The sequence below is a fragment of the Peromyscus maniculatus genome, chromosome 1 (assembly GCF_049852395.1).
Source record: "Peromyscus maniculatus bairdii isolate BWxNUB_F1_BW_parent chromosome 1, HU_Pman_BW_mat_3.1, whole genome shotgun sequence".
NCBI lineage: Eukaryota > Metazoa > Chordata > Mammalia > Rodentia > Cricetidae > Peromyscus > Peromyscus maniculatus.
The window spans coordinates 129,143,667-129,169,250 of NC_134852.1; the positions used below are offsets into that span (position 1 = coordinate 129,143,667).

At 52.0% G+C, this 25,584-nt stretch overlaps 2 protein-coding genes across 4 annotated transcripts in view; one reads left to right on the forward strand and one right to left on the reverse strand.

Annotated features, from left to right (window-relative positions):
• The window catches only part of Iqck (IQ motif containing K), a 122,171-nt gene extending 120,978 nt beyond the window's left edge, over positions 1 to 1,193 (forward strand). For both annotated transcript variants that reach the window (XM_016004127.3, XM_042282515.2), the window contains one exon: positions 515 to 1,193. In XM_016004127.3, coding sequence (XP_015859613.2) covers positions 515 to 570 — 56 coding nt within the window. In that variant the 3' untranslated portion in view covers positions 571 to 1,193. The remainder of the gene's footprint in view (positions 1 to 514) is intronic.
• Gprc5b (G protein-coupled receptor class C group 5 member B) lies at positions 1,115 to 24,947 on the reverse strand. Of its 2 annotated transcripts, none has more exons than XM_006985696.4 (4): positions 24,754 to 24,947; positions 12,934 to 13,964; positions 5,554 to 5,711; positions 1,115 to 4,255 (listed from the first exon to the last, which is right to left on the reverse strand). In XM_006985696.4, exons 2-4 carry the CDS (start codon positions 13,937 to 13,939, stop codon positions 4,211 to 4,213), a joined length of 1,209 nt encoding a protein of 402 aa, XP_006985758.1. In that variant the 5' UTR covers positions 13,940 to 13,964; positions 24,754 to 24,947; the 3' UTR covers positions 1,115 to 4,210. The 2 variants fall into 2 exon arrangements, with proteins under 2 accessions (XP_006985758.1, XP_042138444.1); XM_042282510.2 differs by lacking the exon at positions 24,754 to 24,947 and adding an exon at positions 14,216 to 14,341.
• Between the last annotated feature and the right edge of the window lie 637 nt (positions 24,948 to 25,584).

Consider the following 25,584-nt stretch of genomic DNA (forward strand, 5'->3'; position numbering starts at 1 on the left):
ATATTAATAATAAGTAATAATAACACATTTTAAAAAGAGAGTTCTTTCTGAAAGAATTGCCCCCCTCCAGAGGCTGGGTTTCCATATTTGGGGACAGCATCTTACCTCTTGGGATTAATTTCTCTTATACAGAATGCGATGCTCTGGGTCCAGCTAACTCCCCTTTAATGCAATGGTGCCAGGTAATGGATTGGGCTGAACCTGTTATCATCTTTAGTAAAACTTCCTTCAGCACCCTAACCCACAAAGGCACCCCACACCCCATCCATCTTTTTTCTCAACTCCAAACTGCCATGAACTGAGGGGGTAGGAAGTGGTAGCTTCAAGCCTTCAGGTGAAATCCTGGAACACAGTGGACCCGTGTTCCTCCCCGCGTCTGAGGAACCAGAACCGTGACGGGGATTCAGTGGGGTTTGTTGTAAATGACCCTGTCCACTCGTCAGTGTTTCCGGTTTCCAAGGGGCAGGTCTGTCCGGGTGTGTCAACTGACCCTGACTCTCTCATCTCTCTGCAGTGAAATGTAAAATGGACGACGAGGAAGTGCCTGCTGCCTCTGGGCCACCTCCTTAACTGACACCAGTCCTCCACACCCAGACTGCACATTCCCTTAGTGTGGTGGACACAGAACCTTCGGCCCACAGACCGGGTTTGTTGCAGATGAGCTTAAGCACAGTTTAGGAAAGCGTCCCTTAGCTTCCTGCCTTACCCCGAATGCTACTTTTCCATCTGCTTCTCCACTGTGTCAGGAGTACCCTCCTGAGCCACCACCACAGTTGACATGCCTAGTGATGATGTCCTTGTCACCAGTTTTCCCACTTTCGCCAAGGCCCATATTTTAATTTATCTCAAATCTCCGTTAGTTCTGTCTTGGTTTTGTCGTTGAATTACGAGGCAAGGCTTGAGAACTGAGCTGTGTTTCCAGCTCAAGAAGAGACAGTCATTGCAAAGGACTTCCATCGTCAAAGCCCCAGAAGTGTTACAGCAGCGTCCTCTTAATTTAATGGTCCTCATGTGTCTGTGGCTGCTGCTCAACAGGATTCTCTCATCTGAAAGGCCCCAGACACAGGAAAGCCTCCTTGGTAGTATAGGACTATTTGACAAGCTACCACACATCTTAGGTAAATAGTAAAGCCTTTATTTTCTTGTTAAGAACAGCATTTTGAAAATAAAACCTATCTGCTCATGCTTAACAACCTTTTCAATCTGTGATATTTATATGTACATACTGATTGTCTTGAAATTTCCCAAACAATTTTGTTCATAAGTATGCAAGTCATCCAGGGTGGGGGAAGAGTGAGGGTACATTATAAAATACACATTAATACATTTAATAAATATATATTATCTATCAAAAACTGAGCCATAGCTCTTTATGAATAAAAAGCACCTGCCAGGGGCTCTCATCGGCTCATATGGTTGCTACATCCTTGGATGTGTAAATGCCAGCGTCCTCTTCTATTTTTCAATTTGACAGACTCAAAAGACGACCCCTCTCACCCTGTCTACACTTGTTTGCTGGCCTTGACCTCATCTTTGTGGGGGCGGGGTGGACACCAACCAGATCTTGACCTTGGAAACAGCTGACACATGGGAGCCTGTCTTCTCTGCCATTGTCCCGCCACCTTGGCAACAGACTCCAGAACACTGTGGGGTTTTCCTTTAGGAGACAGAGGAGCTGTCCTAGTCCCAACAGGGGGTTACCACCCCGGCATGCTAGGTTGTGCTTACAGCTTGGGGTTATTCACAGATGACTTTCTAGACCATTCCCCACTCTTATACAGGTGCCATGGGAGTCTGTCCTTCAGCCTCGTTCTGTCGGAAGCTGGCTGCAGTCTCCACGTGGAGTTGCCTTGTGGTCCTCTTCAGGTGAACTTGAACTCATCAGAAAAATAGCGGACGTCTCCCTTCTCCCTTTGCTCCAACCTCCACCCCCGTCTAAGAACATTCAGCCCACCCTGAACCTTAAATTAGCCAAGATAAAACAAAGCCCAGAAGCGCAATCACCTATTGGGGTGGGAAAGATTTAAAAAAAAAAAAAAAGAAAGCAAAACTGAAAGACCTCGCTGCGTGAGGTTTCCTGTGGCTCAGAACAGCCCTGTGTTGACAGTGCAGAGATGCGGCTTTCCGCACAGCTATCAGCACGGTGCTCACCTTATACGCGACAACAAAGAGCTTAGAGAGAAAACCACCAATCATGTCAGCTTCTCCCTTCTGCAAGGGGGGCTTTTGCAGACCAAGTCACTGGTGACATCAGAAAGCTCCAAAGGACTCCAGAGAGCGGGGGTGGGCAGCCACTTCCTGGCACAAGAACGTGGAGCGCTGACGTTTGTCACCCGCCCGGCCCGAGGTGCTCGGAGATTTCTTTGTAGAAGGCTGGATAGTGCATGCAAGAGCTTCCAGCCCCATGCAGCCCTGGCTTTCTTACCCTCCAACCCCTCCTCAAGCTTCTAAGTTCCTCAGCCCACCACATGATGGTCCTTAAGCATAAAGGACTGATTCAAATCCTCTGGAAGCAAGCACATGCCCTGAATGGGGGTGGGGCATCCCAGAAGCGGGGAAGGGGAGACCTTTGGGTGCCATGCTTTCTGGTTCCCATGCACGGTGATGCACTAACTGTAAGGAAAACTTGCAGGAGAGCCAAGCGCTAGCCAGACTGGCCTCATCTCCCTAAGGCTCTGCAAAGACAGGGTAGGGCAGGGAGGGGATACAGCAGAGACTGGGGTCTTGAGAAAAATCAGATTTATTAAAACACTCAGCCATGATGTACTGGCTAAAGAGGAGGTCAGTCCCCACCCCCACCCCCAAATACTAACCTTTGAAATTTTGCTTTCATTAAAGGTTAAAGGCTTATGGGTAGTTTTTGTAGAAAAAGCAATGTAGCCATTAGAGTGTATGCAGAGGCCCTACCCTTGTTTGTACAGTCCATATGGTCAGGTTCACACTCTCAGCATGGAAAGGTTGCTAGAGATTATCCTGGCCAAACAGTGCAGAGAACACAGGGCTTTTAATGGCAGGGATGCTGGAGATGCCGAGCGACAAAGGAATGACTTGCTCAGGACAGATGGAAGCCATGACAAATGACGGCTGTGAAGAGGGCCACTTTCATAGAACCATCGGAAAACCAAGATTAAAATGTTCTCTAAACCCTCCGAAAGCAGCAAGAGACCTTCACGGAACTCATTCTATCCTGGACTTCTAGCCACACCAAGGGAAAGTACCCCAGAAGTCACTGGCTGCTGGACACGAGGATGCCATCTCTCCATCCTAGAGGTCACCCCTGGGAAGCTCAGCCACAGGACACTGTGAAAAGGCTGCTCCGGTGCCTGCCTTTCAGCCTGACTCCCCTGAGGCTTCGAGCTGGTGGCCCTAGCTGAGCTTCTGAAATGAACATGGGAATGAAATCGGGGAAGGGGCGTGGAGCAGCACTGGCGTGGAGTGCAGTGAGCGGAAGGGGGACTTCTCACTCTGTAAGGGAGGGGGGCGGGTGGGCTGCTTGCTAGAGCAAGAGGCCCAGAGATGAATCAGTAGCTGCTCACCACTGTCTAAATGTGATGGTCGCTTCAGGGTCTGGAGTACCTTCCCCTCTTTGGCACGTTCTGTGCACCCCCTAGTCCCACCAGCTACACAGCTCCCTGATCGTCCAGCTGGGCCTTACTTTGGAATCACAGCCACAGCCTCCTCAAGTCTCCTGAACTGTATAGGCCACCAGGCAAGCAAGCCAGGGAGAAGGGTCCATGAGCTAACCTCAAGGGCACTGTTATCTCCAAAAGACCTCCCTGGGGACCAGCACTCGGGGAGGGCGTGGCAGGCTGGCTCAAACCCCTCATATAAGCCAACATCAGCCTGGCACACCAGCTGTGAATTCTTCTCTGTCCTGCCCCCGCTGGATGAAACAGTTTCCCAGCCACGCTTCTCTGAGTGAGCCTAAGACTATCGGCAGTTAGCTCTGATTTAGTTCGCAGGACGATTCCGTGTGTGTGTGTGTGTGTGTGTGTGTGTGTGTGTGTGTGTGTGTGTGGCAGGATAGGGGAGGGCGGACACTGTTAGCTTTCCAGTTCATCTGTATGTCACATTTACACGAAATCCCCAGATTTCCTGGCTTCCAGGTGGCCCTGTCTCGGCCATGGTTATTGACTTCACCCTCAAGAAAGACACAGCCAGGGAATAAAATCGGTAAGAGAGATTCTTATTCTCTGGAACTTAAGGTCTTTCACCAGTGGTGTCTTCCTGTGTGAGATGGCGGAGCAGTTGGGATCTGGAATAACATAAGGACAAGTACTGAGAACTCTGCAAAGTCAACGTTAAAAACTGATGCATCAACCTCCCTTGCTTTACCTGTGGGGGGCTGGGGGACTGAGTCATCCCCAGGAATGTACTGGAGGTTCATGTCACCCACCCTCAGGGACATACTCCTCACTCAGAAACTCAGTGCTTTAAGAAGTGACGAACAAGGACAGCATGAGTTGCCTTGGGCATGCTAGACAAGAGTCCTACCATTGAACTTCACCCCAAGACCCTACAGTAGCCACCTGGTAAATCTTCGGTTTCCTTCTCTGCACTGGCCTTAAAGGAACCAGGAGGACTTCAGAATGATGGACAGGTTGTGTTGATTACAACACACGGGCTGGCTCTTCCGAAGACTAGTGGTCACAGTAAAGCCAGGCTTTTCTTGGCCCCAGGACAAAGAAACAGCCCAGGAGGTGGTAAGGGGATTTAAGAACACAAATCTGTGTTTCTTTTTGCTTTACAGCCTGTTCAAAGCAAAGGGAACCAGATACTAGCAGAGCCTTCACAGGCCAGAAAAACCAAAATTCCCTCCCTCAGGGACTAAAGACCATCCCTGATGGTCCATTAAAAAGGAGAGAAAGAAACAAAAGCTCAGGTTGAATTATGGAATTGGCACAAAATGAAGAATGGAAATCAAATGTGTCCATGTGAACTGGCTCATGCACTGCTTCTGAGACGCACAGAGCTATGTCTGGAAGGAGATGTAGGAATGAGCGCCTCTTTGGATTTTGCTGGAATGAAACAGTCATTCCAACAGAGGCAAAAAGCAAAAGGTGACACTTTCTGCTGCGGGTCTGTTTGGCGACAGGTAAGTACAGCTGCTCTGGTGTTTGAGGGGAAACAATTTCAATTTCCTAGAATGTCTCTTAGGGAGTTGGGGTGGGGGGGACCCAGTGCCCAGCCCAGGGGTACTGGATGGAGTAGGGAGCAGGGGACTTAAGCTAGGGTGGATGTCAGCAAAGATGAGAGCATTCCCATAGGAAGCTTTTCCTTAGTCATCTTCCTGGGAGAGGGTTGGGGCACTGTACCCACCAGGTAAAGAGCCCCAAGCAGTAGGTAGGCATCTACAGATGGCTTTCTGGGTGTGGGCGGGTTTTTCTTATGTGAAGAAAGGTGGTCGAGGGGGCCAGACAAAGATAGTAGGCATGCATGCATGGAGCTGCAGTGGGCAGCCCAGAGAAGCAGCCTCCAGGTCCACCCAGCCGAAGCTGCCCCACACTGGACGCTCTCAGGCCTCCTGCCCAGACATCATATTTTGATACTTACAGTCCCGCCATTGAGTACGACAGCCATCTCGGTGGGCTGATACACATTGCTTCTGAACGGTGCGCTGGGCCGGCTTCCCAGGCCGCTGGGTTTCTTTCCCAGGCTGCCACCGGATCTTTTCCCCAAGCTTCCATTGGAAAAGCCTGCTGCTGATCGAGCTGAGGAAGGGGTTTCCAGGATGACCACATGGGGGGGGGGGGGAGGAAGGAGAGAGAGTGAGGGGGGAGGGAAACAGAGGAGAAAGGTGGGAGGGAGAGAATTTTGTTTTTTTCTGCAACAACCAGCTCCTCCCCTCTGGGTACCTCTATCAACCCACCGCGGTGGCTCCTCCCCTTTGTCACAAGCCTGATTCAAAACAAAAGTCACAAAGGGGCTTTGTTCTCCAGCCTCAGGAGGGTTGGGAACTTTTTGAGTCCCGCTCTCCCCAAATAGCTCCAGCCAGGCTAGGTGGCAGTCACCTCTGGGCTGTCAGGTCTCTTTTGCACATATGTACAGGTCTGTATGCACCATATCAGGTAAAAGCAGTCCCTAGTTCTGGATGCTGCAGAGCTGGGGACTGCTAAAAACATAGGACAGTGATTGCCATCATTGGAAAATGACCCTCAAATGACCCCGAAAATAGGAATAAAGAATCTGAAGCAATGATGGCAAAAAGAGTTCGTACTCTATCTCTAAAGTAGGTGCAGGATGTTTCTGAGTTGCCGTCCTTCTTAAAGACAGCATCTAAGGTAGCCCAGGCTAGCCTCAGACTCATTCTGAAGTCAAGAATGGTCTTGAATTCCTGATCCTCCTGATGCCACATGCCAAGTGCTGGGGTCCACATCCAGCTAGTTAGTGTACTCCATGTCTGTGTGTGTGTGCGCACACTCGTGCACGCACACACATTTGAGCAGGTATCCTCAGAGGCCAAAGAAGGTGTTGGAGGTTATGAGCTACCCCATGTGGGTACTGGGAAGTGGACTCATCCTCTAGGAGAGCGTCAACTCTCTTAACTACTCCAGCCTGCACCTTGTTTTTTTTTTTTTTGAGACAGTGTTCACTGCCGAGGCTGGCTGGCCAGGGAGTCCCAGGGATCCACCTGTTTCCACCTCCCCAGTTCTGGGATGACAATGGAGCATCACACAGTGGCTCTGGGGATAAAGCCCAAATCTTCTTGCGTGTACAGCAAGTACTTTACCGCCTACGTCACCTCCACAGCCCCAGGTGCTGGCACTTCTACCAAATTAAGCTCCCCCCTTTAAATAAAGAAAAACCAACTTGAAAAGCCATGAAGAACCTCATGTATGCTTCTGAGTGAAAGGAGCCAGCCTGTGAGGGCTCCTCACACCATGCCAGTGACAGAAAGTGAAGGCTGTTAGTGGTGGCCAGGGGCTGCGTGGGGAGGAATGGATAGGAGGGCAAGAGGACCATTTCAGGATAGTTGAAGCCATCTGTGTGAGACTACAAGGTGGATCCAGGTCGCAGTGCATTTGTCAAAACTCACCACATGATGCATTCTAATTAAAATGTGGTCTTTGGCTCAGTGGCAGGGCCCTTGCCTAACACCCCTGAGGCCTAGGCTCTATCTTCAGCATCCCCACAAGTGGATGGAAATCTTTTTTTTTTCTGAGATAGGGTTTCTCTGTGTAGTTTTGGTGCCTGTTCTGGCTCTCGCTCAGTAGACCAGGCTGGCCTCGAACTCACAGAGATCCGCCTGGCCCTGCCTCCCCAGTGCTGGGATTAAAGGCGTGCGCCACCACCTCCCAGCTATGAATGGAAATCTTAAGGGTAAGATGACATCTGCAGTTTCACTGAAAGTGCTAATGTTGCTTGGCTAGAGAAAGGCTTTACTTAAAAGTCTTCCCTGAGGAAATGCAGCAAGACACCTTGGGAGCCATACCACCTATTTGGGGCAAGAGTCAGATGGAACTACCGTGGAGCCAGGTGCCGCGAGAAGTGACATAGAAAAGGTCAGTTTCCATAGCCTCGCAGATGCTATTGTTTCCTTTACAACAGCTACAGGTTAAAGTACCACGGCCAAGGTCACAGAGCTGGCAGGGCCCACACTGGAAGCCTGGCAGAGACAGGCTGCTCCTAACCACGACACCAGGTCCAGATGCTCTGTCAGCCATTACGGTTGATTCGAAGCAAGCAAGCTGTGTCCAGTGACATTAGGATAGCTCATCCTAAACTGGACCAAAGAAACCGAGTCCTGGAGAGAGTCAGGGAACCTTTCTCGCTTCGGCATCTCCAAGGCTTGAGCAGTTGCCTGTGCTGAGCGAGGGCACATCGGAAGCGGGGGAGAGCTAGACATGAACTTTTGCTAGTGGCAGCTCCTACTCCACGAGAGGGAGGAGAAGCCGCTTCCCTGGCGGGGCAGAGTCCACAGTCCAGGTGGGGGGACTCCACTCCAACAGACCCTCTTCAGAGAAACCTAAGCTCCGCTCTCCTGCTACCCATGGTCCCAAGCCCCCCCCCTCGCCCCCCGCCCTGCAAATTATTAGTGGTTTTGTGCATTCTAGGTCCCTCAGAATGGGCTCCAGGGTCCAGCCTGTGACAGGCCTGACCAATCAGGGCATTCCATCTCTGAGAACACACTGGTTTAGGGAAGGACATTCAGAGCCAATCAGAAATAACTCTGGGATTTTCTCAAGCTTTCTGGAAAAATTTTTCCCCCTGGGATTCCTGGCAAGGTCAGAGCTACTGGGGATTGTGATGCCTCCACCAAGAGATGGGGAGGAGTAGAGTTTAGTCCTTACTTAAGGTTTTTTTCTTTTTTTCAATCTAGTCCTTCCTGAAGCCTGCTACCTCGGGCATTTGGGATTTTCATTTATTTGTTTGACTAATTTAGCATTCAAATTCTATTTTTAAAAATTTAAAATAAATTAAAAAAAATGCTAGTAACCAATCTCAGAGGCCTTTGACTAATATCAGAGCTGATCCTGTGCAACTCACAGCAGAGGTGAAGAACAGGCAATGTTATTCCTAAGTGGATACGTGGAGGTATAAGCTCACTGGTCAAATGCCAACTCTTTCTGATGCAGGCACTGCAAGTTAGCCATGCCTCCCCCCACACTTCACTGAGAGTCTCCAGCAGTAAACAAAATGTCTAAGAAGCCTCTGGCTTTAATAAGACCTTAGAGCTCAGGGTCCCTAACAAAAGAGGGAACACATGTGCCTTTGAAAGGTGCATGTTTCGTATGCCTTGTTAGCACTCTCTAAGATGTGATCTGAAGTGTGACATCTCCGGGTGTGTTTGAATCTCTTAGCACTTACCTCATGCCTCATTGGTACTAATGAGCACAGCTCAGCTACGTTTATCTACATGGAGGTCTCATTGATGGAAGGAAATATTGGGAGAAAGACCACTGCAGCTTCCCAGAGCCACAGTGCAGCCTGGAGAATACGCCTTCCATCTCATGACACCTTAGGGGACCAACAGTCAAGAGAAGAGAGCCCAAGAGGTTGGCCAGAAGTTCCCAGAAGGAGGACGTGACCATTTCGGCTCCTGGGCACTAGCCACTCCGAGGGAAAGGCCCCTCATGGTGCCGGGTTCCTAAAATACAAACTGGCCGAAGTCAGCATGAAAGGTGCCAACAGCGGCTCCTACTGTGGCAAAGGAGCGTGCCCAGATGGTCCTTGGCCAGCAAAGCAAGAGTTTCTAGAATAAAGGCCAGCCCAGCCAGGATATTCTCTGTGTGAGCTTTGTCTTGAGGACTGCTCTGCCTGGTCTCCTGGTCTCAAGTGATTTTATTGGATCTATATTTTTGATAGTCTAAAAGCTGAAAAAAAAAAAAGAGGAGGAAGAGAGGAAGAGGAGGAGGGAGGTGGAGCTAATAAGGGCTGCTAGAGACGGAGCTCATTCACCCAGCATGCACTAGGGTGAGTCCCGTCTTCAGCACTACAAGCAAGCAAATAAGAACAACTTATCTTTAAAAAAAAAAAAAAAAAAAAGTCTGACAACACCCAAGGTTGCTGAAGATTTAGGGAGAGTTTTGCAATGCAACCACAGAGTGGGCACTCAGCCTGCCTTTCTGGGGTGCTATCTGGCATGGCGTGCCAAGATTTAAAATGCAGATTATTTGACTCATATCTAGGACATCTTTTGCAAGGAGCTAGTGGACCAAAAAGCAGAAAGATGAATGGATAAGAGTGCTTACTGCAGCACTGTTTATCAAGGGATGCCTGAGGCGGGCAGAGCAGCCAGAGGACCAAAAAGTAAATGCTGGTGCCTGCTGGAAAATTCCACAGCATTCCCAGGCTATGGGAATCTTCATCTACTGACCCCAGAAAGGCCTCCATCACACTGACTTAAACCACAAGGCAGGCCAGCGCCCAGACCCAGGGTTTCCACCCAGTAACACCTTACGATCACTTGGAGAGCTAAAAAGTTATACAGACCCCAGACTCAGACTTAATTGGGGGTCCAGGGCAGAGGCAGAGCAGGTGTTTTTCCTTAGCAGCCCAAGTGGGTCTGATGGGTAGATGGGTGAAGGACCACCCTGTCTTAGTGCTGTTCTGTTCCACTTTTGTTTTGGAGACAGGGTAGTACTTAGCCCCTTCACACCTCAGTGTCCAAACAGATCTCATGGGCTCTTGTATGAATTCAGGCAATGGCACTTGGTGTATTTTTTTTTTTGGCTACTATTTGTAGCTTTGTTTTGTTGGGAGTTGTGTGTCTTGGTGTGTATCCCAGGCTAGCTCTGAACTTACTCTCCTCCTGCCTCTCCTCTAGTGAGTCCTGGGGCAAGTTCTGTCACATCTATTGTTACTTCTAAAACACTACTGCTTGGGTGTTTCTGACCTTCCAGTTTTACTGCAAGGAAATCAAACATTCCATTCAGTCACTGGTTCTTAACCCCTCCCGGCCACCCCAGGATGGGGGGCACAGGTACTGTCAGAATCAGACAGAGCGATGGGCCAATTCCCCAGGAGACACAGCACTATGCAACCACTTCCGTTTGTTCCCTCTACTTCCAAGGTCCACGGGAGTCCAGGGCCGCAGGCCCTCCAGGAGAAGCCGGCAAGAACAGGGGGTGCTGCCAGCACCCCAGGACTGGCCGGGACCCTCCTCTGTCACCACAGCCCCTTGAAGAGGTCTCTAGGTTTCCAAAGGTGACCTCTAGCATGACTACACCTTCTCCTGTCCCCCAGCTGGACTGACACTGAATCCCTAGCAACATCTCCACAGACACAGGCACCTGGCCTAGAACTTTATGTAAGAGAGTAACTTGTATTACAGCCACACTGGGACTTTCCCATCTGTCCAGAGAGGGGCTGCTGGCATCCCTCCTACGTGAGTCTGGCCAGGGCTCAGGGGTGCAAAGGAAGCCGATTACATCTAGCTATGACAACAATATAAGTGGCTGTACAGGAAGAGAGGGCTCCACGTGCTTCCCCGCCTACAGGGGAGGAGCAGGCTGTACCCCGGGCTTCCACACTTAACCTCGAGAGGCTGTGTAAAGGGATCAGCTCCTGAGCATGGCTCACACTTGTACCTGGCAACCGGGCAGATGTTGCTAATGAGAAATGTTGCTACATTTCAGTCTGCCATGGACCACGTTCCAGCTGTAAGTCCTCAGGAAACACCATTCTTTGGAACTTCAGCCCACACCTATTCATCATGAATGAGATATAAGGGGGCTGACTTCACAGATACTGCGGGCTAACATGTGACTACGTCAGGTGATCAAACCCGACCAGGACTGGGATTCACTATGACTGATGGGCCCCGAGGCATCTTTGGGAAACTGAGAAAGGTCACTTATTTAAGCTCCAGTGTGGGATCCAGTCACCTTCCTTTAAGCAGTCCTAAGGGGTACCTGTCCAGCATCAACAGCAAGGCCTTTGGGGTGCCAGTGACCACAGTCTCCTCCATCATACTGTGAACTCACCCCTGAGCAGAACCAGGTAGTCTTGGTCACCCCAATTGCCACCAAATTTGTTTTCTCTGACCCCAGAGGAGCTTGTGAACATTTAGCCAAGTAATAGCGATGTTGGTGATGGTAGAGGGAAGTTAAGAGAGGATGGATGCCAAGCCTCCTGTCCTGGTGAGCCAGTTCTACGTACATCTTCAGAAGGTCTCTGCAGGACTGAGCCTGGCTGCCTGTAGCAGAGACAAGCTTATAAATGCAACTATTTTGGCAACCAGCCTCTGAGCTCTCCTTTCGGGAACCACCGCTCAAGTGAACCCCTATCCCTGAGTGTCTGAGACTCCTCTTTTAAAAGACCCCAGCCAAGACCCACAAGCTCTATGCTCAGTGCCACCAGGGTCTGGTCCCCACTGTGTTACTTTCTGAGGCACCTCTATACGGTATACCCTCCCATTATTTTTATTTTACAGATTAGGAAAACTGAGGATCAGAGAGGTCGTGTAATCTACCAAAAGTTGCAGAGCAAGGAGTGGGAGAGGCAGGGTTTGAACATGGACATTTGACTTTGGGATCCAATTTGAACACTGCTGATGACCAAGGTGGAGGAGGCCAGGAGCCCTGTCACGGTGGCCTGCATCCATCTAGCAGTGCATGGCATAGGCTGCAAATTCAAATGCCTACCGGGACCTAGGGAATGGCTGGGTGATCAGCCGGGAGTGGCAGAGAGTGCGGAAAGCAGAAATTGTATTCCCAGATAAGGGCAGCCAAAAGTGTGTGTGTGGTGTGGTGTGGTGTGGTGGTGGTGGTGGTGGTGGTGGTGGTGGTGGTGGTGGTGTGTGTGTGTGTGTGCAAGAGGCCTGGCCTTCCAGTGCCCACTGACTCAAGTGAGATCCAAAATCCTGCAGCCATGTAGGAAGCCTGGCTCAGCATTTTTAGACCCAGTACACATGCTTTTCTTTGTTTTGGTTTGGTTTTTGTGTGTGTGCTGCTGGGCCTGTGAATGCCAGGTAAATACTCTAACACAGAGCTTCCCACAACTTTTAAAGGCCAGGAACCTGGGTGATTGTTGTGGTGGTGGCAAATTGTGTGTGTGTGTGTGTGTGTGTGTGTGTGTGTGTGTGTGTGTGTGAGTGAATGGGCAAGAGGTCAACCTCAGAAACCACCTCTTGTTTTGGAGATACTAGGGTCTAGGACTCACAGATCAGGCCTGCCTGCCTCTACTTTCTCAACACTGGAATTATATAATACGATGTGCCTTTTCTCTGAGTTCTAGACAGTGAACTAACTCAATCCTCTTGCTTGCCCTGACAACACTTTACCAACTGAGCTGTCTCCCCAGTCCTGCCCCTTGGATTTTTATAACAAATTAGTTGTCAATTGGCATGAGGAAAAGGATGCACGAAAACAGCTCTGAGCCCGTGTTAGCAGGGGGGCCACTCACGACGGTGGGGTCTGTTGCTGGGTCTGGGAGCCCCTGTCCCTGCTGCTCTTCCTGGGACCGTCCCAGGCCCAGCGGTGGCCACTTTACCTGCATTGTGTTCATCCATTGAGAAGGCCTTGTTCTCCATGTAGGCCCGAGGCAGGTGCATGTCCTCCTCAAACGCCGTCTCCCGCATCCTGGGCTGGGACGTGTCGAAGTAGTTGGGTGGGTTCTCCTGCAGGGGAGGGAGAAGGGTGCAGTGGATCTCCGGAATGGCGTAGAAGATGACAAACACCCAGCCGCTGGCCGCCAGCGTAATGGCCAAGGTGGGGTCGCTCCAGGCATCTCCCTGCTTCATGCTCGAGTTGCCGAAGAGGTACATGGTCATCCAGACCACCCAGATGAACACAGAGAGGAAGGTAGTGATGAGGATGAAGGCTCCGTTCACCTTCCACCGACTGAACTTGCCACACAGCGTGAAGAGGGACTGCGCCAGGGTGACGACCAGCAGCACCATGTCATAGATGAGCGCCATCACAAAATCCATGGGCTCATAGGCACAGGCTGGCTTCGTGTCACGCAGCACGGTCAGCACCAGCCACTCGGTGGCAATGATGACCTGCACCAGCATCAGGCACAGCGCCAGGCTCACCAGCTGCCAGCCGGCTGGGCTTGTGCCCTGGCATACCAGCCTCCGCACCCGCCACGCCTGGCTCAGCAGACAGGAAAAGCAGAGCGCGAAGAGGACACCCCAGAGGAAGCGTCGGATGGAGCAGATGGTCTCGTCCATCCGGATGATGAAGGCAAACGTCAGCCCAAAGAGGCCCAGGGTCCCCAGCAGGAAGAGGAAGTGGAGGCACACGGGCCTCCTCTTTTCCTTGTCCTTGATGAAGGGCAGTCTCACCAGGAGGATGAGCATCAGGAGCAGTGTGATCAGGGCCCCCGCCCCGGCCACTGCCTCCACCACGATGCCCCAGATGGCGTCCAGGTCGCACAGGGACACGTACTGAGGAAGAAGGTCCAGCCCACAGCCCCGGGATGTGCTGGCGTTCTCTGAAGCGACTGAGGCAATCACAAGGAGCAGGGGCAAGGGGAACACTTGATGGGTTTTCATCTTTCTCTGTGACACCAGGGACGTTCTAGAAAACGGGGACAATTAAGGGAGAACGATCAGTCCATCGTAAGGCCTTACTTTCCTGAGGACTTGCCTCTTTTCAAACCTGGTAGCCCTCAAGGCTCCTTCAGGCCCTCGAGAGAACAGCACTGGCTTTCTCCAGGCACTGAGGTCCCTCTCCAGGCACTCTACCACCTGCTTGAACCCTGACCCAGATTAGCAGCCATGAGTCACACTATCAGCAGTGGCTGGAGGACCAGTGAGATGGAGACTCACCTTATCTCTCTACCCCGTTGCAGTTTGTAAATCTGGTCTCTTCTGAAGCAAGGGAATGAGAGACGTTTTAAAGGGACAGCCACCGGCCAGGTGCTCAGACAGCCCTTATCTCCTCCTTTGATCTGCAAAGGCTAATGGGGAATATTTACTGACCACTGACTCCAGACCAAAACTAGGCTCAGCCAGTCCTCATAATACCCTATGAAGCAGCAGGCTCTATTGTGACCTCCATTTTCAGGTGATAAAACAGGGTCTTCAAGGCTGTGACACTTACCCCAGGTCACACAACCACACTCCAGGAAGCCACTCCTCTCAGCAGAGGGAGAAGCCTCCCAGCCTTACACCTGTGGTACATCCTGTGGTCCCAGGTAAGTCTGCTGCACCCATAGATTCAACTAAGCTCGGATGAAGAATATTCGAGAAAAAGATTCTGTCTGTCCTGAACATGTGCAGACAGTTTCCTGTTGTTACCCAGACATTACAAAGCAAGCGTTGACTTTGTAATAGGTATTGTAAGGGACCTAAAGTCCACAGGGCCCGGGCATAGGCTATGTGTGACTACTGTGTGTTTCATAGAAGGGCCTGCAACACCAGCTGGATGCTGGCACGAGTGCTGATGGTATCCAAGGGAATCTTGGAGCAATCCTGCAGATGTGCCTGTATACCCAGAAGGAGCTTTTCCATGCTCTGTCTCCCTCACACATCCCATCTTCCTCCTGAAGAGCTCTTGAAGCTCCATTCTCTCCAACTCACCTTTTGTCCCTGTCCAGGGAGGCCGGAGAGTTCAACCCGCCACACCCTCTTCCGTGTGTTCTAGATGCTCAATGGCAGTCCTGACCCAGTTCCTCCTCCCCTGCTAGGACACACCCCTATTCTTTTAATTTTCTTTGTCTTCTTTTATAGTTGAACCTAGGACCTCAAACATGCTAAGCAGCTGCTGGGCTACATCCCTTTAAATTATTTTTTACTTCAGGCCTATTAATTTTGAGGTAGAGTTACACTACCTTACCCCAGCTGGATTTGAACTCACCACAGCCCATGCAGGGCTTGCACTGGTGACCTTCCTGCCTCAGCCTCTTGAATAGCAGGATGTGTAGGCCAATGTCACTAGGCCTGGCCCTGCAGAGACCGCTGCCACCCCACCCCCTACCCTCAGCTCTTCTCCAGAGCCATCAGCTCAGACTGGGCCAAGGTCAGAGCAGCTCCCACAGGCAGGGGCTTCTGGGCTGAGCTCTAATCAAGCCTGTCATTATTTTTTGTCTACTTTGTTTCTTTTCTCCTTCCCTTTCTCCTCTCCTCCCTTCTTGCTTTCGTCTGCTGCCACAGGCAGAGAGGCCGAGACAGTATCTTTTACTCAATAGGACACCCAGCTTTCCCAACCTTAGGTCACTTCTGGCATCCGGGACAGGTCTTTTTTTTTTTTTTTTTTTTTTTTTTTTTTTTTTTTTTTTTTGTCCTTGGGATGTCCTATGCATTGTAGGATGTCTCTCATCAACCCGGCTTCTATACACTGCCAAATATTTCCTGGGTGAGGGGCACAAATCCCCCCCACAAAGGATTGCTGGTAAAGATGCTGGTGTTAGCACACAGCACCTGGTACAAGGCACGCACTTAGGAAATCCCCACAGAACAAGCCTTGTACCCAGACGGCTCTTTATCCCACGAACACCAGCTCCTTGCTTTTGAAAGAGGCTGGACCTTCAAGAAGCCAGTCTGCACAGCTGTGCTCCATGCTCATTACTGGTCATATTAAGCTAGTTTGGGGGTTTTAATTCCACCTACGTGTAGGTCTGTAACCAGCCACCTTCCCCACAGCACAAGGCCCGGCATCCCTGGGGTTTCAGTTAAGTAAATGCGGTATTGACCACCTCTCTCTCCTCCTCCTCTCCTTTAGAGATCCCTTGTGCATCTTGGGTCCCTTCTTGGCCTCCAGGCTATTTGGCCTCCAGGCCATCGACTGCATAAATAATTGACGCTGTAGAAAGTGGCTGGTGGTGTGGGGTGGTCTGCTATGCTTATACAGAGAAGGCATGCTACAAACAGAAGGTACTTGGGAAGAGGGGCTCCTTAAACAAGACCCCCACTCAGGTAAATACAGGGGTGGGGATACACCCCAGATACTGACCATCAGCTTGTAGTCTAGTCATAATAGTGCCACGGAGGCTCCATCAGGGACTCCCTGTGCAGCTATTTATTTAACTGTGTCCTGTACACTGACCACTTGAACTCCAACAAATTAAAATACTTCTCTCTTGATGTTTCTAAACTGTGCTGGATGGCTCAGCCGGTCACGGTGTCTGCTGCCCATGCCACCAAGCCTGACAACCTTAGATCCCTGGGACCCACGGGGTCGAAAGAAAGAACCAGCCAACCCCTGCACGTTTTGTGTGTGCTGCACATGTGCACACCCAAGGAACACGGCTACAGGGTGCAATTTGGAGAGACATCGTTCTGAAGAGAACCACTTATCAAGGCTGGGAAACACGCTATGAACCAAAATTTGAGAACTAGATGGGACGGAACAAGCTGCCATGGGTCCATATCAAGGTGGAGGGTCTCCAGAGCAAATATCCCTTTTAAGAATTTTCAGTGAAAGAAAACCCTATTAGGAGACTTCTCGACAACACATCCCAGGCAATTTCTCTAGTTTATAGCCAATCCCATCTTCCCTCGGGAGTGAGGAAATACTGTTTGGGAAGATGCTTCTGGAAGCTGGATCAATACCCTTCCCCCACCATCTCTCACCTATGCACCCTTTGACCCATGGTTCCCAACCAGGGGCAATTTTGGATGTCACAACTGGCAAGGGAAACAGTGGGCATCTGTTGAATAGAGACAATGTGAATAGCAGTCTCCACTAAACAGAATGATGCAGGCCAGTAAGTCCACAGTACCAAGGCTGAAGGAGGCTGGTTTTAGATATCAAAGTCAGAACTGATGAGAGTCACTGGGAAACCCACCAGGTCTTGGTTGGGCCTACCCCTCACCACCCTTGCTTAGAAGAACTTGGCTGTTTTTAAGTGTGTCCAGCCACTCTTTCTGGCGAAGCTCCTCCTTCCACGCCTAGCTGTAGATCGAGACTTGGTTTCTCAGTTCTTCTTGCTTGCTTCCTGTCTCTCCTGTCTACCCCAACTTGAAATGGATAGCATCACGATGGCGCCCACACTTCTGAAATTGTGCAGTGTTCTTGCAGTACACGGCCAGGACTGTCGTTTCTGCTTCCTTTCTGACCCAAGAAATGCCCCTTTCTCCTTCAAGGGCAGCTCTGAGTTTTGTCATAAGAGCTGCTTCTCTCATTTCTGGAAAGAGCTCCCAATTTCCTTTTGGAGAGTTACCTTCAGCCCTGGCCCCCAGCTGGGGGTCTGGTATGAGTTAAGTGGGAAGTGTCCGTGGCTGCTGGAGGTATGTTAAAGGTCAAGGGGTCTTTAGGAGGTGGGGCTTGGTGAGTGGAAGTAGGTACCTTTGATAGTTGATGGCCTGGCTTATAGATATCACAGCAGAGTCTTGGTGTATGGCCACTGCCACGCCACCCCTGCCATGATGAAGTCTCAAAAGCCACAAAGCAGAATGCTCCTTTCGTCTCTTTGTTTTGATCAGTTATTTTGTGTCAAGCAATGTATCTGTGATGGTTACTACCAGCTTGACAGACTCTAGACTCAAGTAGGAAACAAGCCCCTGGACATGACTATAAGGGATTATCTGGATTAGGTTAACTGAGGTGCGCAGACCCACACTAAAAGGAGGCCACCCTGTTCAGTAGGCTGGGGTCCTAGACTGTCTAGGGAAAAAGGGACCTGAGCAGCAGCATTCATCTCCCTCTGCTTCCCGACTGGATTCGGTGTGACCAGCTGCCTCAAGATCCTCCAGCCTTGACTACTCTGCCTTGATGGATTGGCCCCTCCAACTGTGGCCTGAGGGAAACCCTTCTCCTGTTTTCCTCAGGGTCTCTTCTCACAGCAACAGGAAAAGTAACTAAAACTGGAGCTAATGCAGCACCAGCTTAGGCTTGGCCAATCTGGACCCCTGTCCTACTCTTTGGCTGAACTGATTGGTTCACAAACAGTCACGTGGTCTGAAATAGAACAGTGAATCAGCAGGGGCGGGGGTTGTCATGAACTGGCAGGGTGTCTTCTCTTTGTGATGGAACTGGTAAATTCGAAGGTTAGAGTCTTTCCACGGGAGAGAACAGATCTCTCTCCCATGGAGAACCTGTCTGAGGGTAAGGCTGACCCAGAGCATCAGCTGGGGGATGGGCTTGAGTCCCAATCCACTGAAAGGCAGGCAGTGGGATTCACCCATGCCTGGTACCAGCAACCAATTTAACTACACAGTTTGAATGAAACTCACTTGACCTGGGTTTCCGTCACTTGCCAACAAGTTCTCAAAAACCTAGGAGGAATGAATGGCCCCTTCTTGACCCATATCTAGGCATATAGATGAAACTAAGCACAGCCAGACACAGAAGGAGAGAGTCCAGTTGTCTCAAGCTGGTCACTACTGGCTCTAATATGGGGTGTAGCCACCCAACTCCACAGAACTATGTATAGGATAAGAAGGGGCTCCGCTGAGGCCAAGGCCACTGGCTTATCCAGTCTTCCCAGGGGATCCTATTTCTGTCAATCCACAATGACAGTAACTGCTCTCAGGCTCCCTGACACACATCGTAACAGCCAAGGACCTGCCAAACGGAGCTAGATGGGCTGGTACGGGCTGTAATCCTGGCATTTGGGAGGTTGGGGCTAGAGGATCATAACCAGCCAGGGCTAGATATAGTAATTTCTAGTCCAGCCTGAGCTACCACTGGGAAACCTTAACTCAAAACCAAATAAACAGACAGAATCTACCGGACAGTCCTGGAGGCAAGCGCCGAGGCTGTCCCCATCTCACAGGAGATAATGCTGTACAGAACAGGGAGAGGAGCTGCTTGGCCAAGGTCACATGCTGCCAGGAGAGCGGAGCCTGAGGCAAACAAGTGTCTTATTGTTGCTGGGCTTTCTGTAGATCAGAACTTGTACAAGAGTCACTGGTGACTTTTGCTGGATGATTTATCTCCAAGAGGTCCCCCCTGGCCCCACTATACGCTACGCCAGTACTTTTGACCCCTGACGCTGTTGTATGGGTCGTGTGTGTGTGTGTGTGTGTGTGTGTGTGTGTAATGTTGTCCTCTCCCAAGCAGATACCCCTAGCCAGGGGTTGACTTTGGATGTCTTCCTCTAGCACTGTTCACATTTTTGGAGACGGGGCTTCTCACATAATCTGGATCTCACTGAGTCCATCTCACTAGACTGTCTGCCCAGAAAGCCTCTGGGATCCTCCTTTCTCTAGTCCCCAGCACTAGGGTTAGAGATGTGCATGGCCACAGGGATCCAAACTCAGGTCCTCGTGCTTACACTTTACCCTCTAGCCCAGTTTTCCCTCATTTATTTTTTGGGTCCATTCTTCTCCACCCACCACCACCCCAGGCCCTCATCTGTTTTGTTCTGGCCTTCAGTCGCTGAGTGAACGAAACTTGCCATACAAGCTCTAACTCTCACGTGGCCCATAAAGGTGCATGCCAGTGTTTTCTTCTAGAAAAGAGGGTCGGAGAGGCTTTCCTCAAAGTTTGATTCTTGGACTGTCCCGGCCCCGCAGGCCACACTCAGACACAGAAGTCTGGATGAGTGAGGAAACACAGAGCAGGAGCCCCAGGCAGGCGCTACCCCATCCATCTAAGGCCCCTGGTCAGGTAAGCCCCACCCTGCTCAACCGGCCACCTGCGGCCTACCACCTCCATCCTTAGGCGGAACAATACAGATTGGAGAGGTCCTGAGGCAGCAGCCTCAAGGCAGGGCTGCCTGGGATGGATGAATCCATGGCAACAAACCCATGGGGTGAGGTCAGCGGCTCCTCAAAAGAAGTAAAGGATAAATGGGAATGAATGCACAAGCCTCGGCTCACATACTAATTACCTTTGCTGCCAGCCAGGCGCTCAGAAATGTGACTCAACTCCAGTGTTCTTAAATACACTGCAAAACAACTCCCCCCCCCCCCCCCCCCGACACAAACACCATAAACACCACACATGCACACACCATACCACACACACCACACCATGCACATACCACCTCATCCCACATATTCACAACACACACACACACACACACACACACACACACACACACACACACACACACACACACACTGTCTACAGAGGAGCCGGAAGCCCCCAGCAGGTGGAGAAACAGTCCCCTCCACTGTCCTGAGTGCTGGCCCTGCAGAGACTGATGAGGACTCCGTGGGACTCTGTGTGAGCAGGGTAGCAAGACTGTTCTAGCCCAAGCCTCGCCAGAGTCAGACTCCCCAGTTTCAAATCCTACCCTGGGGCTGTCCAGTACGCACATGCCGGTGGGCCCCACCCCCCAGCATTGTCCAAATCAATAAATAATAAAAGCCCTACCCCAGATCACTTGTTAGCACACGATGACTCTGAGCTACTGACTTAACTTTTCTTGCCTCAGTTTCTTCATTTGCAAAGTGAGGGTAATAACGGCGCCCACATCACCGGGTTGCGGTGAGGACTGAGATAACCATTGGAATGGTGGCATTCACCTGTAACTCCAGCATCTGAGAAGCTGAGGAAGGAGGATCTCAAGTGTGAGCTCAGTCTCAAACAAAACAGGAGGGGGAGGCCGTGGAGTGGCCAAGTGGATCAAGTGTTTGCCCAGCCAGCACGAAGACCAAAGATGCACACCACCCCCCATATGTACATACAGCCACAAGCCAGTGTGAATGCACACTCCCGTGCACACACACGGGAATATGCACTAGCATACACACATGAACATACACACAAACACACACATACATACACAAAGGATAACTCTAGGGTGTAGGGCACCAGTTAATGTAGAGAAATTTAAAAGCTTGGTAAACGTTCCACTGTGTGCAGGGGTAAATTCTTCCACGGATTTCCTAGGAGGGGCTGTTGCTATGGAGATGAAATCATGAGGGGGGCTCTCCCATCTGTTTATCTACCACTGGCTTCCAGCCTCTCCCATCATATGCCAAAGCCAACAGGTCCTGGAGGTGGTGGGAAGGAGACAGGTCTTCGGACGGGAACGGGAGCCCTGAGTGCGAGCCTCACTGTCAAGGTTGAACCAGGCCAGTGACCCTGAAACCAGCCATGGCTATTAAGTAGTCAGAGCCAAAGCTGCTGGAGACCACACACCGGGCCCTCTCCTGGGAGGTAAGATCCTTTCCCTCTGGTCTCCCCAGGGGGATGGAAAAACAAAATGTCCCAAACTGCCCTGAAACTCTTCTGACCAGCCTCCCCTCAGCCCTGTGGCTAACAGCAAGGTTCCAAAGAGATCATTCTTCCAGCTACACCAGGCACGCAGGAGAGCAGCACATGGGGGGGGGGGGACGGGGACAAAATGAGCAGGTGTGTGTGTATGGGGGGGCTCCCACCCCCAGCATTCGTCATAGCTCTGTACGCAGCTGAATACCTGCCACAGTTTACGCTCTCCTCAGACTCCAAGATCTCAACACTAGTGACATTGGTGTTACTTAACTCGGCGGTCCTTGGTCTCCTTTGTAAGGTAGAGATGGTTGTGCTGCTTGCATGAGTCCCTGTGGAAAGCCCTTGCACAGAGGAGGCAGGGGGTGCACGCTCAAGACTCCCATTGTCCTGTTGGGACCGTGAAGGCACCGAGGTCAAGCCGCCAGGCCACCGGCTTCATGGAATCTACAGACCAAGCTGGGAATCCATTTTGCCCAGCCCCTGACCCCAGGCCTTTCCACTGTACCCCAGTCCTGGCCCCAGGTCTGGCAGAAGTCCAGACTGCGGTTGGAAGCCAGTCTCTCTCCCCGGCACTTCACTGTCCCAGCCCGCTCCCCAGGAGCCAGGTGTGTTTCCTGCTTGGCCGCTTTAAACCGCCATTAAGGTTTCCTGACATTAAACTCTTTCCCAGACCCAAACTGTCTCTGCCTCCCTCTGATAGCTTTTCCAAGTTGGAGTGTCATCATTTTCATTACCCTGTGCTGACTAGACACTCTCCTCTTTGGGGCCCTCAACTTTACAGACCCTTCTTAGGTTAGTGACTTAGTACAGCAAGAACATCAGAGCCTGAGCCATGAATATGCAAAGCAGCTGCGAGCGAGCCTGTAAATAAAAGCAATCATTTAAATGCAAATTGCAGCCTAGGCTGCCTGAACCTCAGTGCTAGGATCCTTCTCTGGGTGCAGTTCTGAGGCGAGAGCGTGACTAAGTTGGAATCCCTAGCTGGCTCGATGCCGAAATGCTACAGAGGTCTTGGACCCTGGGTGGGGGCTCCCTAGCGTCGATAAGGACTGTCTAGAAGTGGGAGGTGGATTTTTAAAACCTCAAGCCACTCCTCCAATTCGCTCACAGGGCTCTCTGGGGCTCAAAGCAGTGCCCCAGGCTGGATCCATAGCGGGGACTCCCAGCACCACAGCTGCCCTACAGCGGAAGGAAAAGAGCTGCTGTCGGTCTCCTTGTGGAGGTCAAGGGAGCTTTTAAAATCACACCCCGTGGCCTCCTGCCGAGAACCCTTCAAGGATTCAGTGGCCCCCACCAGAATACATTCTAAATGTCTTTCTATGGCTCCAAAGACCAGGATCTGTCTAGCGCCTCTGGTCCCCTTTTGCCTATCCCCAAATCCGCCCCCACACACTCGCTACAATGGTCTTTGTGTCTCTTCCTCCAAGCTTATTCCCACCTCCGAGCTTCTGCAGCCTGGATGCCCTTTGCCCCCAAATCGCCCTCTAAGTGGAGCCCCCTCCTCCTTTGCTGGAGTCCACTCAAAAATGCCATTCCCCAGATGTCTCCTCACGCACCACAAGCCGGGCTCACTTTATTTTCCAGGCAGCCCTGTCCCAGCAGGTGTTGTATGAGGTCGTATTTATTTGCTCCATTAGCGTTTCTTCATCCACTTCTCTGCAGTTGCTCCCCCCCACACCCCGATCTGATCTATTCATTTTATACAAGGATTTCCGCCGCACTCGATTCTGTGTCCACTACATGTATTGAAAACAAACAAACAAACAAACAAACAAACAAGCCCAGTAAAGATTTAGAGTCTGTCTTTGTAAACAAAGCCCTTTTCTTGCTGCCCGGGCCCCAAACTGCAACTCCTTCCCCTCCCATCTTTCCCCCTTCCAACTCAGCTGGCCCTTTTCAGACGCAGAAGCGAAGGGATCAGGGAAACAATGTTCACAGTCGAGATCGAAAACTAGCCGGGAGGAGGATTTCCAACCAACAGATGCCAATTTGCATTCTATTTACATGCTATTTGCATGCAGTTTAACTCCAAGTGTGGTTATTCCCAAAGCCCCGAGAGCCCACCAAAGAAACTTAGGAAATAACATTCTGAAGTGCTGCTGTGTGTGGAGCGTGCTCAGCCTCTCCCGCATTCTCTGGTCTTTGTGGGGGACCCCCAGAGCTTTCTGGACGCTGCTCAGGTGCCCCCACCCTGGCGCAGTCGGGCGGCCGATGCGGCGCGTGTGCTGGGGCCCCAGGAGGGGACGATGGTGCCCGCCACACTCCCGGGGCCTTTGTCCCTGTTCCAAAGAGCCGCCCCCTTGGCGAACAAGAGAAGGGGGGAACTGGCTAGGCCTGGGTCTGACGGAGCAAGAACAGGGGGACGAGCCCTCTGTTCTGGGGCGTCCTCTGGGGCAAGGTCGGTGGGCCGTTCCAAAGCTGTTTAACCAGCTACCGCCCGCTATGGCGGGTTGCGGGCTCCTCGCCTGGGCTTGCCTCTCCCACCGGGTCCTCGAAATGTGCGGGGCCCTTGTGGGGCTTTGAGCCCTAGTCCACCAGAAAGAGGGGGCGCTGCACCGGGTAGTCCTTACCCTTAGCTTGGCTGCCTTCCCCAGAGGTCCAAGTGCCCTCGCCTGGGACAGAAATTCTTCCCCTTAACCGTATGCAGCCGCCCCTGGACTTCCAGCCCACTATTTGTCCCCCAGCCTTAGATTTCCTACCTGTGGTGCCCACCCTCTTGCCCCCTTTTCCAAGAGTGCGCGGCCACTGCGGGCTGCAAGCTGGGTCCCCCAGACCCTGCGGCAGGTGAGGTTGCACGTCCCCAAAGGCTAGCCCTTTCCCCAGGCCAGGTCTGCGCAGTTCATGGCCAGCACCCCTGACCTGCCTGGCCCCTGCCTGGCCCCTGGAACCTGCCTGCGACGCCCCTCACAGGGGTCACTAGCATAGGGCCGGACTCCCCTTTTACTCCTAGCTGCCTGTCGTCTGTCGTCACCCCAGATCCTAGGCTCTCTATCTGGTCCATGGACATCCTCCCCCCGCCCCCCGCCAGATAAAGGTCCCCAAACCCTTACTCTTGGTCAGCCCTCTGAGACTCCTCTACCACCGCACTGTGGCACCCCTCACCCGAACCCCACAGCTTCCCCTGCAGAATCATCCCAAGGAGGGAGAACAGAAAAATCACAAGCCTCGGATCCCCTTCCGATCTTCACAAGCCCACGGCGGGAAAAGTTTCTGGGGTCCCTGTGGCGCCCTCCCCGCTCCCGCGCTGGCTGGCACTCACCGACCCTCGCGGCCCCGCAGCGCCGACGCTCCTGCTGGCCCTGGGCCCGAGTCACATCTCTGCAACGCGCCCGCGGCCCCCGCTCCGCGCACGCCCGCCAGTCGAGCCCGCCTCACTGCATCGTCCTTTCCTGCCGCGGCAGCGCGAGGCGCCCCCTGGCCCGGCCCGCGCTGCAGCAGCCGAGGCCCCGCCCCTCCGTTAGGCCCCGCCCCAGCAGGCCCCGCCCCTGCCGGGTCTGCGGCTTGCTCAGCCCCAGGACCAGAGGCAGGCAGCGGGCAATCCCATGCGCCTGGCTTGTTCTGAGAGCTGAGACGCATTCCACCTCCAGTGTCGAAGACATCTCCTCCCTGTTAAGAGTCCAGACGCACAGTTTGCCCGGGCTGATCTGTTTGCAGAAACATCCTCAGCCACATACAACGCAATATTCCCACGGGAGTCTTAGAGGGGCACTAGCCACACATATCGGAAGAGAGCCCTGGACTCAAATTCTCAGAGACGGCACGCATTCCAAAGTCACCAAAGCCTCCGTATGATGAACCTCGGCAGGTCCCCACTGATCACATTCTCCACCTTCTTCTACCTTGCTCCAGCCCTCCCTTTTCCCTTTGCGCACACTGAACCCGGCACTCGTATCCTTCCTTCCTTGGCAATCTCAAACATGAACCTCACCACGATGACCCCCCCTCACGTGGGTCCGTGTGCACGATGATCGCCACCATCTCTCACACTTCATTCACGTAGGCACCTGTCTGTCCCTCTCCCAGGCAAACATACCCAGAGAGCCCAGACTCTGGCTGTGCGTGCACTGGACGCTCAGGGCACAGTTATGGC